A 17,568-nucleotide genomic window follows, 5' to 3' on the forward strand; every position below is an offset into this window, starting at 1 on the left:
ACTTAAAATTAGGCAAAATATCGAAAAAATACCATCAATTGTATAAAATACTAGTGCATTTGGGAATCTTAGTGGCACCACTATCATGTGGAAAATCAGCTGCCTTACACTTTTTGGCGCGTTGCATTTGAGTAATGTTTTCTTTATACAATGTCCAAAAGGAAATTTACAAGCAAAGGCTCAACACCAGAACATAATGTGCCTATTAAACGAGTTTGTGTCGACCATAATAGACCCGAACAAAGCATGGAAATGAGCGAGAGTATATTTTGGCCGGACAATGATGCCAGTTTCTTTTCAAATGCAAAGTTGGAGGATTTGTTTAGTGGACAAAATAATGTCGTATCTGCACCTTTCAGTAGTCAAACCAGCAATAAGTTTCATCAGAGCCAGTCGGATGACAGTCTCTTTGGTGATATTTCAATGCCCAGTTCAGACGAAACAGCGCAGGTGGCGGCGAAGACTGAAGAAAAGAACAGCATAAAAGAGCAGAGCTTCAAAGAGATCAATCTCAATGACCTGACAGTTACTGAAATGGAGAATATTTTCCATGGTGGTGATGATTATAGCGACCCTCTTGTACAAAATACACAACTTTTTATGGACGCAGTGGCTTTTAAAGTTCCCAAATCTCCAGATCGACTACAAATACCCGCTACTCAAACCAAAGAAGACTCCATGTCAATGTCCTTCATATCCAAGTCCATTTTGGAAGGTATTGTGCAGGGCACACAGTATGCAACATATGAAGCGCTACAGAACCGTTCCATGCTACAGGCACAGCAAGAAATTGCAGCGCTCGATCAGTTGGACTGGCAGACGCAGGCGTTTTCCGAATTCGAAACCTCTAAGGAAGAGCACAACAACAGCTTTCCCAGTAAAGGAGATTTTTATGGACTGCCGGATAAGGTGAAGAAGTTAATATTCGAGCACAAGGGCATCAAAAGTTTATATGGTGAGTAAGTTGTTCATGGCATGCTACAGCTAATACTAAAATTCTTTCAGAATGGCAGGATGAATGTTTGAATCTGCCTGCCATACACAAGCGTAAGAATCTTATTTATGCTTTGCCCACTAGCGGTGGCAAGACTTTGGTTGCCGAAATCCTAATGTTGCGCGAGCTGCTTTGCCGGGAACGCAATGTCCTCTTCATATTGCCATATGTGTCCATCGTGCAGGAGAAGGTGAGCGCAATGTCACCTTTTGCCATTGCACTCGACTTCATTGTGGATGAGTACACGGCGGGCAAGGGCAAATGCCCGCCACAGCCGCAACGCAAGCGACGCAGCCTGTTTGTAGCATCTATCGAGAAGGGCGCCGTTCTAATGGACAGTCTGATCGATGCGCAAAGGGCACATGAAATCGGCATGGTAGTTGTTGATGAGCTGCATTTGATTGGCGAACGCGGACGCGGTGCGACACTAGAGGCTTTCCTAACGAAGATCATGTTTTTGAAAGGTATTCACAGAGAGATAAGTATTCAAGTAATAAGTATACTACTTTGTTCCGAATTTAGCCAACATTCAAATTGTCGGCATGAGCGCCACCATTGGCAATCTGAATGAAATCTCATCTTTTCTCAATGCGGATGTGTATACGCGGGGCTTTCGTCCGGTGGAGCTTAAGGAATTCATTAAATGTGGAAATGATTTGCTGGAAATCAATTCAGCTGGACAAACGGTTGAGGAGATTTTTGTGCCTAGTCGCACGGTTAACTACAATGTAGGAATGTGGCTTCTCTCTACCATAAATATTTTATAATTTTACTCTTTTACAGTACAGCGCTGCTGTGGAGCGTGCCGATCCTGATCATTTGGCTGGCTTGATAACCGAATGTGCTCCGGAGCATTGCTGTCTGGTTTTTTGTCCCACGCGCAAAAACTGTGAGAATGTAGCGCTGCTACTAAGCCGCATTGTGCCCAAGCAAAAGTTCTTTGAGCATCGGCAGAGCGAAAAAGCTGATCTCATGAACGCTCTGGACAAGATGTGTGGCATTCTAAGTCCGGTGCTGGCCAAAACATTGCCGTATGGCATTGCCTATCATCATTCTGGCCTCACCACGGACGAGCGCAAATATATTGAAACTGCATATCGGTTTGGCGTCATCACAGTCATTTGCTGCACCTCCACGCTGGCTGCGGGTGTCAATCTGCCAGCCAAGCGTGTAATCATTCGTGCGCCCTATGTGGGTCAAGAGTTCATGACGTTGTGCAAGTACAAGCAAATGGTCGGACGGGCAGGTCGTGCTGGTCTTGGTGAAGCTGGTGAAAGTATTCTCATTACCCAGAGCAAGGACAATGCTCTGGTTGGCCAGATGCTCTTCTCTCCCATGGACAAGGCACTGAGTTCGCTGGATCAGTTCGAAGCTGTTGGCTTGCAGGTATGGCTATGCAATCTGTTATTCGAATTCTTCTATTAGCTAAGCTTATTTCTAGTCTCTAATACTGAGCGTCATTGGCCTGAACCTTGCTGACTGCAGACGCGATCTCAATCGGCTAGTGAACAGCACTTTGTTAGCCGTGCAGGCCGCCGCCTTGGAAGTTGCTGTGGATGAGCTGGTGCTGCGCATTCTGCGTGATATGTTTAAAAACAAAGTGCTGCAACTAAGAGAGAGTGCGCCCAAGAGCAAGCCCAACAGCTCGGACATAATGACCACGCAAGACATTAACCAGAGCGGTCGCTCGGCGCCCGATCGTCGCTTGCTCATTAGTCAATCTACGCGCTTTCAGCTGACCAGCATTGGTCGCGCCGCCTTCAAGGCGGGCATAGACTACAAACGTACCTTTGCCATACACAAGGAACTGCAGCTGGCGCAACAGCAGCTCATTCTCACCAGCTATGTGCATCTGCTGTATTTGGTCGTGTGCTTCAATTCAAATGAGCGTGGCGATGAGCTGATACCTGCCGATGCGTCCATACTCTTCCGCGAGTACAATTTACTTCCAGCCCAGACTCAGGCGCTTTTCAAGCAGCTGGGCTTTACGGAAGCGCATGCCGCTAAGCTAGCCAAGACGCAGTCCGTGCAGGGTCCATTGGCACTGCAATTGAATCGCCTCTACAAAGTGCTCATTTTAGCTGATGTGCTCAGCCTACATCCTCTGCCCAGCATCGCCAGCAAGTACAATGTAGAGCGTGGAACGCTGCAGCAGCTGATCAGCCAAAGCACCGCAGCAGCCAGTGCCATCGTTCGTCTGTGCGAGCAAATTGACGAGTTCTGGTGCTTCAAGCCTCTGTTCGAGCGCATCAATCATAAAATGGATCGCTGTGGCACGCAGGAACTGGAACCACTGCTCGAGCTGCCCGCTGTAAAGATTGTGAGTGCTTCGGAACATTGAGCCATATTATGTGTTGTAACTCTGCTGTATTTGTTAGAATCGCGCCAAGCAGCTTTATGCCGCTGGCTTTAGAACCATCGAAGATGTGGCCAAGACACGACCGTTCGAGCTGGTGAAAGCTGTGGAATTCATGCCACTTAAGGTGGCCAACGAAATAATATCAGCTGCCAAGGTAAGTCCAATTATACCTACTTTAATCATAGCTAAATAATATATTTGTGCCCAGATAATTCTTATGAAGAAGCTTGACCATTTGGAGGAGGCAACGGAGGCTCTGAAGAGCTGCCTCTGTACCAGCGAAGCGCAATAAAGTTCAATGTAAATAAGATTTGGGAACTCATTTAGTTTTTAGTTGTTTTGTTTCATATCTTTAATTTTGTTTAAGCACTCGACTTGAGCCTAGAATACAGCTTAAATATTAACACGCACACAAAATGTTGTCTTGCATACTAAATTTAAATTAATTTGTTTTAATTTTCTTGTCCGAGTATTTAGCTAAGCGCAGAGGCTGTTCACGTTGATTGTTGATGTTTCTTGTTTGTTGTTCATAATGTTGAATTGTTTTGTTGTTTGTGTACTACATAAAAATTAGCAGACAAAATTTGAAGATTACCTTTTGTCTCGGCTACTATCACGACAATTGAGTATTATACAATGTGTATATTATTAAATTTAGTGTTTTTGTTTTCTTTTGTTTGTTTCATGTAGAAAGTTAAGCGCAAATTGAGTTGATAAAATGATGCCTGCTTGAACTTTAACTAGAGAAAAAATATATTATAATTAGATAGCGTAAAAGATAGTGTAGAAAAGCAGTTGCCTGGGCAACCGATCTGCCTTCTAGTTGTTGAAAGTTATATACAGCTGAAGAAACTGAAAGTAGACATACGGGTATACATATATTAGATTGTATTCGCATGCGTAGATCCACAATGTGATGTACCTTAGTTTTTCACAGACTTGTAACCGCGACTCTAATATGCAAACTCATCGTAGTAATGCTGGGCAAGTCGTGTGCCCACTTGGGCGCCACTCACTGCTCCTCGGGCAGCGTATTCGTGTCTATGTGAACGCGCGTTCTGCGCCGGGACAATCGCTCGCCGGCGTATATCTGTCGATGAGAAATAGGAATCACTATGATAGTTCGGTGGCGATTGCGACTGTGACTGCGACTGTGACTGTGACTGTGACGGTGACTGTGACAGTGACTGAGACTGCGAAGCGGATGCAATGGATGATGACGGCGAATGATTCTGATAGATGGATGCCTGCTGATAGTTGCTGTTGCCACTGGCATGGCCGGCAAATGGATTATACGACCCGCTACCATGTGCAGGTGCTGAATACGCACTGGCATAGGGCCGGCTCTGATAGTTGGCATGCTGATGCTGTTGATGTGGATGCAGTGGCGTAAGCGGTTTAAGCGTGGGATCGAGCGCATCGTTCAGCGTCACATCGTAGTCGTTCTCATAGAGTTCGTCCAGATTGAGCTTGACCGGCTGTGGTGGCTCGGGGCGACGCGGCGTTACCGGCGTGGGCAATGCACTGCGTGGCGGCAATGTGGTGCGCGGTGGGTTGGGCGACGGTGCCGGCAGCTCATCACTATCGCTGTCTGGCTGTTCGCCGCGCAGCAGTGGAGCTCCATGCTCCAGCAGGCGCACGCCCGATATGGTCGAGCCCATGTCAATGGGCGTGCTGTCTGTGGTGCGCGCCTCATTGGCTAGCTGGCCCGTTCGCACTGCCACACCCACCGGCTGCAGGCCACGCGGCAAATAGGGGCTGCCGCCACGCGACGGCAGGAAGGGTCGCTTGACCACACGTACCGAAGCGGGTCGCAGGTGTTTGGGTGGTGCTGCGGGCGCCAGTGGCTCATCAGGCTCTTCATTCTCCGCCTGCACTGGCTCCTCCTCGGCAAGCTCCTCTTCCAGGGCTGGTGCTGCTGTTGTCGTGGAGGTTGGCAGCGCACGCTGACGCGCGGCCAACGCCAGTTTCTGATTGCGACGCGCCGGAGTTAAGCTCGCCAAGGAGTTGGACTTGGTGCGCGCTGCAGGAGCACGCTGCTGCTCCGACAGCTCCTCGCTGACGGGCTCCAGCAGCTCCTCTTCCTCTTCGTGGACAATGGGCTGGCGTGGACGCGCGACGGGCTTACGTGCTACTCCTGCTTTGGCACGCACGCGACCTCGTACAGGCACTGGTCGCTCCTCGTAGTCCACATCATCCACAAAGTCCACATCGGCAGGTGGAACACGCGCTCTGATGGCTTGCGGACGCTTGCGCCGTGGCGCCTCCCTCTGCTCCGCCTCGTAGTCCTCTTCTAGATCCAGCAGGGTTTTCTTGTCTGTGACCGGCTTGCGCAGCGTGGAGCGCGTGGGCTTCTGCTCTTTGGGCGCTGCAGTGCGTCGACGAGAGGCAGAGCGCGCTGGCTGTACGGGTTGCTCATAGTCATCCTCCTGCTGCTCACGATCTTGATAGTAATCGTCGTCCTCCTGCTCGTTACCAGCTGAAGCTGGCGTAGTCGCCGTGTTCTTCTGCACTGGATAGGAGTACTTCTTCTTCTCGTTGACGGGCACGGGACGGGCTATGCGGGGTGGGGCACGTGGACGGGCGTAGACAGAGGAAGCCGCTGCTTTCGGCGTGACGAACTCGGCCAGCGGCTTGGGCGTGGTTTTTACTTTTTGTGGAGTCTGCTCCTCGGCTGCCTCCTCCTGATCCAGCTCGTAAGGCTTCTCGTACTCATCGAGCTCGTCCAACACAGCTGTTGTCGAGGGCGTCGGGCGCTTATCGCTGCTGCGCCGTCTGCCAGCCGCACGACGTGGTTCCTCTGCATCGCGATCCTCACTGAAGCTGCGACGCTCATCCACTCGTCCGGGCTTGCGGGGCACTGCCTTACCACGTCCGACTGCGCCCGCTGGGGGCTTTCCTCGACGGCCGCCAGGTCTATTACGACGATCTTCGTAGTCCTCGTCTATTAGATCTTCCTCGTCCCTGTACCGATTGCGATTGTGTCGCAGCGGCTTCTCATCGTACTCATCGTCGTAGTCCAGCTGTGGCTTGCGTGGGCGGGGACGTGGATTGCGACGACTATAGCGATCATCGTAGTACTCATCGTCAGTCTCGTCATAGTAATAGTCATCCACGGGCCGGCGGTTGTAGGGCCGATGGTAGGGACGTTGACCTCGACGTCTGGGCGGCGGCGGTGGTGGCGGTGGTGGCTCCGTTGTGGTGGTACTCGTCGAAGACGTAGTGGTGGCCATATACAGCTCATCGTTTCTGCGCGATGGGGCAACAACTTCAGTTAGTCACGGTGCGCTAAGCAGGTCACCTGTGCTTCGCACTCACCTGTTCCAATACTTTTGCGAGCCCTCGCAGTCCACGTCGGAGGCAAAGTGACAAATGAAGGTGCGCTGATCGAAGGCCGTGAAATTGGCGCAAAGGAAATCGTGTCGTATACCATAGACGCAATGATGATAGATCTGTGAATAGTTGGGAGAGCTGTTAGTGTGTAATTTGCGTACAACTGAATCAGGTACTCCCACTGGAGGTGTGAATAAAGTCTGTTTAACGTCTCTTTGCCAGGCAAACAAAATTCATTTTGAGGTCAAGATCGACACGCAGACAAGTTTTTTTTATTATCATTATTTTTGTAATGTTTTTCTTTCTTGGCTTCGCCTCTGGGCACGTAAGCCACACGACGGCGGCTAAAAGAGAAATTACTGGACACGAGTTACGTGGTAGCTGGCTGTTCAACTTGGCCAATTGGATAACGTCGCCTCCTACATTCCCCAGCCCCAGTCCCCAGACCGCATTCCCCGTTGCGCTACTGTGAACACAAGGTCAACCGACACATAACATAGTTAGCAAAACATATAATTTGGCTGGCCCCAGTGACCCTTTACTTAGGGAATATTTTATAGTCGGTTAGTTACAGATTATTATGTGATATTCTTCGAGTATTAGTGAGATTTGAAGGTTTTAATGGGCGGCTACGGAATAAGAACTATTCCACGAAAAATATAGGAGACGAGAGCTTTGTATGCATATATGCATAATGAGAGCAAAGCAAGAGTCGTATGGAAAGGGACAGAGTGGGAAGACTAATAACATGAGGAACGATGGCAAATCTGAGACGGATGGAAAATGAAATTAAATATGGGAGAATGAAAATCAGAACATTGCTTCTCACTTCTGTTCACTAAATTATGCATTACCTGAAAATTTCTTAGAAGAGCATTTACCTAAGAGTCTTATTTGAGTAATTTATCATTGACGAATTCACTCACCTGACATTTGTACTCGATGGAGGCATAGAAGCCATCGTGTAGACCCTCGCACTTAAAGTGGATCTCATCCATGGGCGGAACGGAGGACAAGAAAGGATAGGTCGAGAGATTGTAGCTGCATTCAAGAAAAAAAAAAAAAAATAAGTACACAAAAAATTGTTATTTACGGTTTCCTTACGAAAAACATTCTGTTTATTTATATGTTGTGTAAACTCACCCTCTCAGCTCCCTCGGCAGATTTGGATCCCAGACATAATCGATTTGGGGTATGCCCGTTAGTTTTCTCTTTGAGATCGTGCCATTTTCCGACTGCAAATTAGAGAAGTTTCATTGCCGATCTGAAGCCATGAGAGTGCTATGCAGTGCTCACCTTGCCCTCCTCGCCCTCAGCAGTGGGCGGCTCCTCCTTCTCTGTGACAGGCTCTGGAGTCGTTGTGGTGGTCGTTGTGCTTGTGGTTGTAGAGGCGGGAGTTTTGGCAATGGAAACCTTTTTGAAGGGCAGCGCAGCATCCGCAGAGCTGAGCAGACCCAATAACAGCACTGGCCATAAAAAACAAGAAATAAATGTGTTAAATTATAGCTGGTTTTTTTGTTTAATTGCATAAGCGAAGCAGTTTTTGTGCCTGAATTATATCAGAGCAGCAGCAGCTGCTGCTGCTGTTCCATAATCCAGTTCGGGACAACAATTTAGTTAATGCAACCTTTCCTTGAGCAACTCGGCTCGACTCACCTGTCGCTGTTATGATCAGCCAGCTTGTGGCTCTCTTCATTATGACGACTCTTCAGTGGCTGTTGTATTTATATTTTCCGCTTTGGTATGCTTTGAACAGAAATAAAACAAAGAAACAAATATAATAACATTATTATGTAAATTCCACAAAGAAAGAAAAAGAAATGAAGCAAAAGGAAAAACACAAAGTGTTGTAACAAAAATGCGAGAATTTGCCAATTAACACGCCCACACAAATAAACACACACACACTCACACTCATAGTCATAACCATGTACTTGGTCAAAGATTTATGCTTTAAAAGAGTCACTGAACGATAAAATGAAAAGAAAAGAAATGCCTCTCGATTCCGTTGGGTTCTTCACTTAACAGTTTCGGCACGCAATTCTCAAGTATTTCTGATTTTTTTCGGAGCTATACCTAACTGCATTACACACATATATATATGTATATATTGATTAACGTTACTTTTGCAGCTGCTCGGCAGTCATTCAGTCAATTGATTTCTGAACTTAGCATACATGAGTATATGAATATATATATATCTGAATATGGCTATAGAAAGTATTCTAGACATTCAAATCGTCTGATTTTATATGCTTCGTCTTTATGGCTAAACGATGAAAATGGAAGAAGTGAAACTGCTTTACGTTGAATTCCATAATTGTTTAGTAGATATACTTAGTCATGTATTTCGCTTACAAACTTAAATATATATTTAAATATATATATTTTTTCGTTTATGATTTAAAATATTTATGGTTTGCTCTTTGATCAGAAATGTAGAAAACCTAACTTATAAAAAGTTTTCTTGCTCACCTTAAGCTGAATTTAAGTTTAATAATATTTACTCTGCAGCTTTTTTGGCAATTTGGCATTTGGTAGTACTCTCTTATTGGCTAATAAAAGCATTTAAAACAAATATTTTTATTTTGGTAACAAAACTAAATGCCTATAAATTTATGTTTAATGAAATAAAAAAAGTAAATAAATGGAATGACTGCACATTTTGCAGTTTTTTATGAATTTCAATTTATGATAGACTTAAACGCTTTTGCTTCGCTTTTATTTCCGTTGAATTTCCGTTAATTTAAACACTTTGATTCAGTTGAAGTAGTTAGTAATTGCATAATTAGCCGCTGCCTTCAATGTCACTTACGTAAAGCACAGCGAAAGGGTAACAACAAAAGCAAATACAGAGCAAGACAGATGGGCAGAAAGAGAGAGAGAGAGAGAGAGAGAGAGGGGCAGACGAACAGACAGTCGGGCAATGCATAACTATATCAAATTGAAAAGTGAACAATAGATTACAATTACAATGCGGCAACACTTTCATTTTCAATGCGTTTTAATTGGCTGTGCAAATATATCTATGTAGATATATACATATATTTATATGAAAGAAAAGCCAAAATCAAAAGCAAAAGCAAAATCAAAAGCAAAAATCAAAATTTCAAAAGCGGCAGCTGCCATAAAAAGTAAGTGCTTTAATTATTTATATTGATATCATTTAAGCATAGTATACATACATATATACTATATATATATATATATATATATATATATATATATATTCACTGCAAATTCCAAGCTGCCAAACACTTGCAGCTGATTTATTGCAAAATCAGTGAGAGAGAGGGAGAGACAGATAGAGTAAGAGAGGCGGGTTTAGCTTAGTGATACAAATCGAAAGGTTCATTGGAGCATTGTAATTCGTCAGTTTGGCATTGTTTGCATGCATACATATATATGCAGATGGTGCAGATATATATAACGGATAATAGTTTTATTATGCATTGTTTATTGATTTTCCTTGAATTTGATTAGCCATTCGTTTAACGGGGCGTATGCGCATTTCGAAATGTCAGACAGCGCAACGCGACGTCTGATTGTTTATTTTGGTTTTTCTTTCTTCACTTTTTGGCAAAGAGGAAGCTTCAATGGAATTGCTCTAGGTAATGGATTTTTGTAGCTTCAGCCGCGCAGCTGCTCAGCCTTTCAGTTATTCATGGCACAATTTTGTTTTTCATTGTTTTGTATGTCGCTGGCGTCTGTCGTTTATCGTCTGTCGTTTTCTTCTTCTTTTGGTGTGCTTTACCAATGCGACGGAGTTCAAAGATTTTGCCGTTCACACCCCGCTCCACAAAAATAATGTGTCGCGCATTTTAAGTAGATTTTTTGTTTTTTTGTTTTTGGTTTCTTGGTGTTTGTTGTTGTTGCTTATGATGATGTCTCTTGACGATGTCTCCAGCTGCGTGTTTGCAGTTTCTGACATTTTGAGCTTAAGTTTAGATAAATATGTGACAAATGATGATAATAGCCGAATGCAGCCAACTGGTTCTTTTCATGCAACCTCCAACAACATGATGCAGGCTTGTATACATTTTTTAAATGTCAAAGGGTTCAGCTACGCAGCGTTCAAGCAGAATAAAGCTGGGAATTAAAATCGTTGATAATAAAATAATTTAATGAGCAGACATTATAGATAATCAAGATATTTTATATATATTATTATAGATAATCAAGTTATGGTTGGCATTTAAGCTCGCTTTACTGTTCTCACTCTCTCTCTCTCTCACTCCCTCTCTCTCTCTGTCTCCCTCTCTCGATCTCTATCTCTCTCTCTGTTCCATATATGTAATAAGTACTCCATCTCTCATTCCAAATATCTAAGGTCAAGCGCGTTTCGACTTTTATGTTATGGTATGATATATGGGCATACTAAACAAGTTAAATTATTAATTTATGGCTTATCTTTAATTCTGCTGATTCCCTTATATTGGCCGCACTTTGTGTTGCCATAAACAATACTATATATTAATATCTGGCCATTGTTTGCCGCAAATGACAATAATAATAAGATGAGCATCTAATTTTTTACGGCCCACCATTAAGCGCGGCTTTCTGTCTGTCTGTGTGGATGTCGCTGACTTGTATTGATATGCCTCGAAGATTCCGTGCTGTTGAATTGCCTTTTAGCCAAGTTCAAATTCAAGGCTAAGCACGATCGCTTACAAACACACGAATACCGGTAAAATTGTTGTTGCTGTTGTTGTTGTTGTTGGAGCTGTTGCTGGAGCTGTTATTGTCTTTGCTTTTCGTTTGTCTTCAATTTAACAAATTATTGATGATGGGCAGGCAAGTGGCAGTAGCAGTCACAGTTATAGTCATAGTCACTGTAATAGCTATAATTTTATTGTTTTATGCTGTCTAAAGTAGAGCAATTTTATATACACTTATATAGGTAAAATATATATGTATGCAATTAGTCAGCATAAGAATTTATTGTTGTCATCTGATTAATAACAGCTTCAGTCGCTGTCGCAGTCGCAGCTACGATCACAGTTTCATTCACAGTAGCAGTTTCAGCAATAGCTTCAGCTGCTATGAGTGACTGTCTGTGTGTGTGCTTGTTTTTAGCTAATGACTAAAATATAATTTGGCTAATTTATTTATAAGAGCTACAACATAGTCACAATTTTCATCACAGTCACAGCTGCCTATTTAGTAACATCTATAATTGCTGCTGATGTGAAGGGAAACACAAAAATGAACCTGTGCTGCAATCAGAGTCAAAGCTTGTGCAGTAGATCTTCGGAAATATTAAAGAACCAATTTATGTATCACAGGAAGTTAACAAATGTGAATTTAATTAAATTAAATTTTAGTTTTTATTTCTGTGAAACTATTTATTATATCCATTCTATTTCTATTTCTGTGAATTATCTAATTTTATAGTTTTCTTTAGGGGCTTTTTATGAGCGCGAGTGCCTTGAAATTGTGCAAATTGGCAGAAAAATAATCTCAAAACTCAAATTTGTTGAGTTTTCACATAATTTAGCAATAAAATCTGTGATTGTGCGTGTGTGGGTTTTTTCTATAAATATTTGTTCTCTGTCTATTTTTTTTTTCTCCGTTTTTATTCAAGTTGATTTTGGCAAATGACGTTAACTAATTAAAATATTAGCTAGACAGAGACAATGAACATAGTGATGCTAGGGGAGGCAGAGCTGCAGGCGGCTGGGCTAAGGTCGCAGTCACAGTTAGAGTCACAGTCACAGTCGCAGTCAGAGACAATGCACAATCAGAATACAGAAATTTATATATTATTGCAAAGGCCGCAGACTTTCGTCTGGAGCTGCCAGTTATATATACTCTATATATATACACTATGTATATATATATATAGAGTGACTATACCCTATATTTCGGATGACAAAAAGAGCTCTCGTTTTCATTTGCATTTCTAATGCGAGCAGTCCACAAAATTTCTGTGAAATGTGTCGTCGCAGCGACGTCAGCAACTGGTTTCGCTACACAGTTTTTCCTTTTTATTTTGGCTTGATAATACTATATATATATACTATATATATATTTTAATTTATGCATCAAGTCGAGTCAACCGGTTGCCTCTTCGAGGAGCGCTGCTGATCTTCAATAGATGCCGGTTCCAAACTCTGACTCGAGCTGCTGCGTTGTCATCAAAAAATTAGCATCTCCGTTCGGTGTTTGGACTTTTCATTTGACTTTTTTTTTTTAGTTGTATTTTTTGTGTTTTGCTTTCAAGGTCACCTCAGCTGTTGTGGTTTTCGTGTTTCTGTTGAATTTTGTGGTGCAGTTTTTGTTTTTGTTTTCTTCGATCTGTTTAGCATGCTATTATACAATATTAATGTGGGCTTAGCTAATTGCCCTTTGTAGAGCCATTTGTCAGCGTGAATCGATTTTGGGCAGATTGCCAAGATTAGTTTATGACAATTAAACTCTATCGCTCACTTGTTGCCAACTGCGTATGGGAGTAGCTCAAGTACAACTATCACAAGTTATTTGATAGAGATCTAAGAGGCATGCATCAGCACTTAATCTCAATAGCTTAACGATGATTAATTAGAAACCTATAATAACACTTTAAACTTGACTGAAAGCAACTTTTTTATTGCCAAGAGATATTTTTCCTATGGCGATAGATCAAGTTCACAATGCTAAGCCATAAATCTTGGTCGTTTCTTAACAATAGTATCTATGTTTAGTATATAAAAGTATATATGTAATTTACCTACTTAAATATTTTCTTGAAAAAAAAAAGCATATATAATATAAGACCTTGACGTTTTTATAATTCTGACCTTAAAAACGCATAGCATGTCTACGGCTCATTAATATGGATTCTAATCAGAATGTTCTTCCTACAGAATATTATTATATGCTAATGAATATGATAATGCTTGCAACTATTTCTATTACCAGAAGTGCTTACTGCCAAATATAAACATGAAAAATATGTAAATTTTTGTATTACATATTTCAAAAATATAAAATAAATATCACACTTCATCAAAGTTTAATGATATATGTGTATGTATATCAACATGATTTTCAGTTTGCTCTCATCTTCACAACTTTTGAATGCGTTCGCTCGCGTTTGCGAGTGGCAAGTGAAACCGAAGTTTTCTTTTTGGAAAATCAGTTTTCAGTTTCAATCTGTGTGCTTGTCAATTGTTGTTGTTATTTTACTTTTTGTTTTTGTTATGGCCAAATAAGCTAATCGCCGATTCCGGTTGCGATTTATTCGAGTAAAGTCGTTGGAGCATATGCAAAAAAAAAAAGGTGAGACAGAAATAAAAGAGAGCAGCATCAGCTCAATGAGAAATCTCCGTTTCACACGCATCTAAAAGGCCTTTTAGGTGTTTCCCAGTAATCAACAAAAATTTAAGTGCTAGGAAAACTGGGCGTAATGGAAAAAATGAGCACTAAAGTGCTTGAAGAAATTACAAAACAAGAGAAAAAATAATGTATATATATAAGTATATAAAAATAAAATAATGTATAAAAAATAAAAATAATGTTCGCATACGCTTGGTCGCAGATGAATGAAAGTAAAATTTAAAAATTTGTTTGCTGTAACTGTTGTTGTTGCGGTTGTTGCTATTGTTGCTGTTGTTGTTGTTGTTGTTGTGTTTACTGTAGCTGTTGATGAAAGTAAAATCGGCGATGTTTTGTTTGGGCTCTTTGGCAAAGAGATGCGCCCGCCACAGATAAAAAAGCAACAAATTGTGTATAAACAAATGATGGCAATTGTTTGTGTATTTTCAGCAAGTAATGCTACAGCAACACCAACAATATGTTGGTTGTGTTTTGAGCCAACAGCAAACAGCAACAACAACAACAACTGCAGCAAAAGTTGTACATGGCAAATAATTAGCAACGCTTGAGATAATTTTGCAAAGTTTTGCCAAGAGTTTTGGCCATGAGCTTTGAAGAGGCTGCTGGGCTAAAAAAGATGCTGCATAATATTTCAAATAGAGACACATGGCTTACCTTAAAATTAGCAAAATATTTGTATGTTTTTTTTTTTTTTTTTTTCAAATAATCCAAAACTTGTTTTTAGTTTTTTAATAAATTTTCAATATATACATTTATATTTTTGCTAAAAATGCAGCATAAAATGGAAAATTTTATACAATAAACTGCAAAACACACGCACACAACTGAAAGAGAGAGAGAGAGGCAGAGAGAGAGAGAGAGAGGGAGGGACTAACATATGCCTGCATATGTATGTGTGTGCGTGCATTGCAGTTTTATTGCATAGTGTGCGTGCACTTGTGAAAATTATTATTGTTGTTTTTAATTTTATGTGTGTGTGTATTTTTTTTATATTTTTAACACACTCGTTAGATTAACTATTTTCTGTTTTTTACTTTAATTTTCAACTTTAGTTTTTAGTGCTTTCTCATTGAAAACTCTGAGGGTATTACGACACTTGCGCATTAGTTTTTCACACCAATACAGCTGCATTTAACACTTATGCCCAAAGGCGTTTATGATTGCGTTTAATTTGATTACATATATATTTTTTTGACGAAAATTAATTTTATCATCAACCACTATCAATTTGCATGCAAAACTTTTGTTTGGTCATATAAATTTTATATAATTTTTTACAACACAATGCTAAACACGCACACACACACAGCCACACAGAAACGCACACACATAGATACACTTGTGCGAACGCAGCGCATGCGCAGCGTTGCTTAGCCACGCCCACTTACTGTTGCCAACCTGTCTTGGCTGCCGTTCACCTGGCTGACCGTTTGCAGACTGAAATTGCAGATTGTTGGCCAACTTTGCGTTGGCATAAAATCGTCTTTTTGGTAACGAAACGAAGCTTTTTAGCTCGCTAATTTGATTTCCAGTCGCATGTCTTGGAAACTGGTTTCTTGCCGCTTGGCCGCTACAGCAAAGGCAACGACAGCGACAACGACAACGACATCGGCAACTGCGCATGCGCTCAGCCGAACGAGCTGTACCGAGCAAGAGAGAGAGACGGAGAGAGCGCGTAACTGAGAGCGTGCGCAGCCGCTGCTTGAGAGAGCGCTCGAGCTTAAGCTTAAGCCAAAGCTTTTCTTTGTGTAGCAGTTTTTGTTACAGTTTTTCCTTCACATTCTGCAATAGTTTGTAGTTTGTTTTGTTTTTGCTTTTGCTTTTACTGTTTGTTTAGCTTTTGCTGTTGAGTTTAGTTTGCAGCATTTGCTGTTTAGTCGCTTGTTTTTATCTCATAAGCAGCTTAACAGGTTTTGCTTATTAAGATTTTAGTATAGCTATATATAAATATTAATTTGTTTCTTTTTCTATACAATTTATTTATTGAATTTCTTGCAAAATTTATTGAGTGAGAATTAGAATTTGTATTTGTATTTTTTTTTTTAAATTGATAAATTATTATTGTTTTTATTATTTTTTTAAAGTTCTGTTTTCATTGTTCATTATTTGGAATCTTGGCATATGTTTAACAGCGTTTGCTGCAGTTTCCTATATTCAAATACTCTTTTTTTTACATCCCATATACTCTTTTTCCGCATTGCACTTTATGTATGTTTAATTGTGACTGATCTATTAACGATACACAATTGATATTCATGTGCTCGTTAATTTATTTCGAATACTTTCCGTTTGATTTGCTGAGTGACCGCAATGACATAATAACAATAACACAACAAATTGCAGCAGCAGCTACAATAGCAACAACAACAACAACAGGAGAGTCGGGCATTTCAATTAATGAACCAACGTAGGCCAAAGCCATCTGCTATTAGTCATGGATATGCACACACACACACACACATACAGAAAGCAACCGTAACACAATAAGTCGTGGACGTTGTCCAGAGACACATAAATTGCTTAAACGGCTCATGAATTATTGCGCATACGCCGCATGGTGCGGAGCACAATTAAATTTTAGTTAGGCACAAGCATAAGCACTCATACACTCACACACACACACTCATACACACACACAGAGGCAGACCCGTATATTAAATGACTAAATCTAAAATCGACTGAATGCAAAATAATGTGAAGCATTTCAAGCGGCTCATAATGAAATCAATCAACGGTCACAACAACTGCTCCCCATAAGGCTTTTGTAGTAGTAGTAGTTGTTGTTGTTGTTGTTGTTGCTGCGCTAACTGGGGATTATGGCATATATACATACCTATATATCTCTCTTTTAAACAGCCAAACGACTTAAGACTGTGTCTGCAGTTTATTTAACTGACTCTGTGTGTGTGTGTGTGTGTGTGTGTGTGTGTGTGTGTATGTGTCTGTGTGTGTGTGTTACGTCACAGAGCTAAAGTACTTGGAGTCTGTTGCACTGCATCTGCGCATGTGAAAGTTGAATTTGATGGCGACTGTCGTTGCCTGTATTCAAATTGGAGCAACAGGCATAGACACACATACAGACAAACATACACTCATACCATACAGAGACACATACATGGCTTGTGCCTTAAATTGATGTTATATTAATAGCACCTACTCATATTCATGCAATTGTTTCCTATGCTCTATGTATGTGTGCTCGCTATTGAGAATGAGTGCAATATGTCGACTCTCCGTGTGTGCGTGTGTGTGTGTGTGGGTCGGCTAACCGAACCGGTATGTGCCATACTATCCAAGTCTTGTTGCAGTTTTTTTAGTACATGTTGTAACTGTTAAGCGGCTCTCAGCCTGGTCGGCTGCCCGCTGCCTCCAGCTGCCAATCGCCCAGCTGCTTCTGATGTCTGCTCTGATAAACAAAATTTGTTACAATTTTTTAGACATGCGAAAACTCGCATATAGCAAATCAAATGTTGATAGGATAATCACGTTTTTAATAGCGAACCTAACTCTTTAAGTTTAATAATAATTGCAGCTATTAAATGTTGGCTTAACTTAAGTTTTATTC

The 17,568-nt window shown here is 41.5% G+C and overlaps 2 protein-coding genes across 5 annotated transcripts; one reads left to right on the forward strand and one right to left on the reverse strand.

Moving 5' to 3' along the window:
- Positions 1-65: 65 nt before the first annotated feature.
- mus301 (mutagen-sensitive 301) lies at positions 66-3,770 on the forward strand. The gene is made up of 7 exons (XM_018008535.2): positions 66-955; positions 1,006-1,458; positions 1,517-1,722; positions 1,778-2,380; positions 2,436-3,314; positions 3,373-3,507; positions 3,562-3,770. Exons 1-7 carry the CDS (start codon positions 151-153, stop codon positions 3,643-3,645), a joined length of 3,165 nt encoding a protein of 1,054 aa, XP_017864024.1. The 5' UTR covers positions 66-150; the 3' UTR covers positions 3,646-3,770.
- On the reverse strand, positions 3,676-15,550 carry LOC108612323 (uncharacterized). Of its 4 annotated transcripts, XM_089468203.1 has the most exons (9): positions 15,392-15,550; positions 8,343-8,432; positions 7,983-8,152; positions 7,830-7,921; positions 7,613-7,727; positions 6,672-6,805; positions 4,684-6,602; positions 4,276-4,443; positions 3,676-4,205 (listed from the first exon to the last, which is right to left on the reverse strand). In XM_089468203.1, exons 2-8 carry the CDS (start codon positions 8,380-8,382, stop codon positions 4,307-4,309), a joined length of 2,607 nt encoding a protein of 868 aa, XP_089324329.1. In that variant the 5' UTR covers positions 8,383-8,432; positions 15,392-15,550; the 3' UTR covers positions 3,676-4,205; positions 4,276-4,306. The 4 variants fall into 4 exon arrangements, with proteins under 4 accessions (XP_089324329.1, XP_089324326.1, XP_089324327.1 ...); XM_089468200.1 differs by having other exon boundaries at positions 4,276-6,602; XM_089468201.1 differs by having other exon boundaries at positions 4,276-6,602; positions 15,402-15,452.
- Between the last annotated feature and the right edge of the window lie 2,018 nt (positions 15,551-17,568).

This window comes from Drosophila arizonae, chromosome 4 (genome assembly GCF_054131065.1).
Source record: "Drosophila arizonae isolate 15081-1271.41 chromosome 4, UAZ_ARI_1.0, whole genome shotgun sequence".
NCBI classification, from domain to species: domain Eukaryota; kingdom Metazoa; phylum Arthropoda; class Insecta; order Diptera; family Drosophilidae; genus Drosophila; species Drosophila arizonae.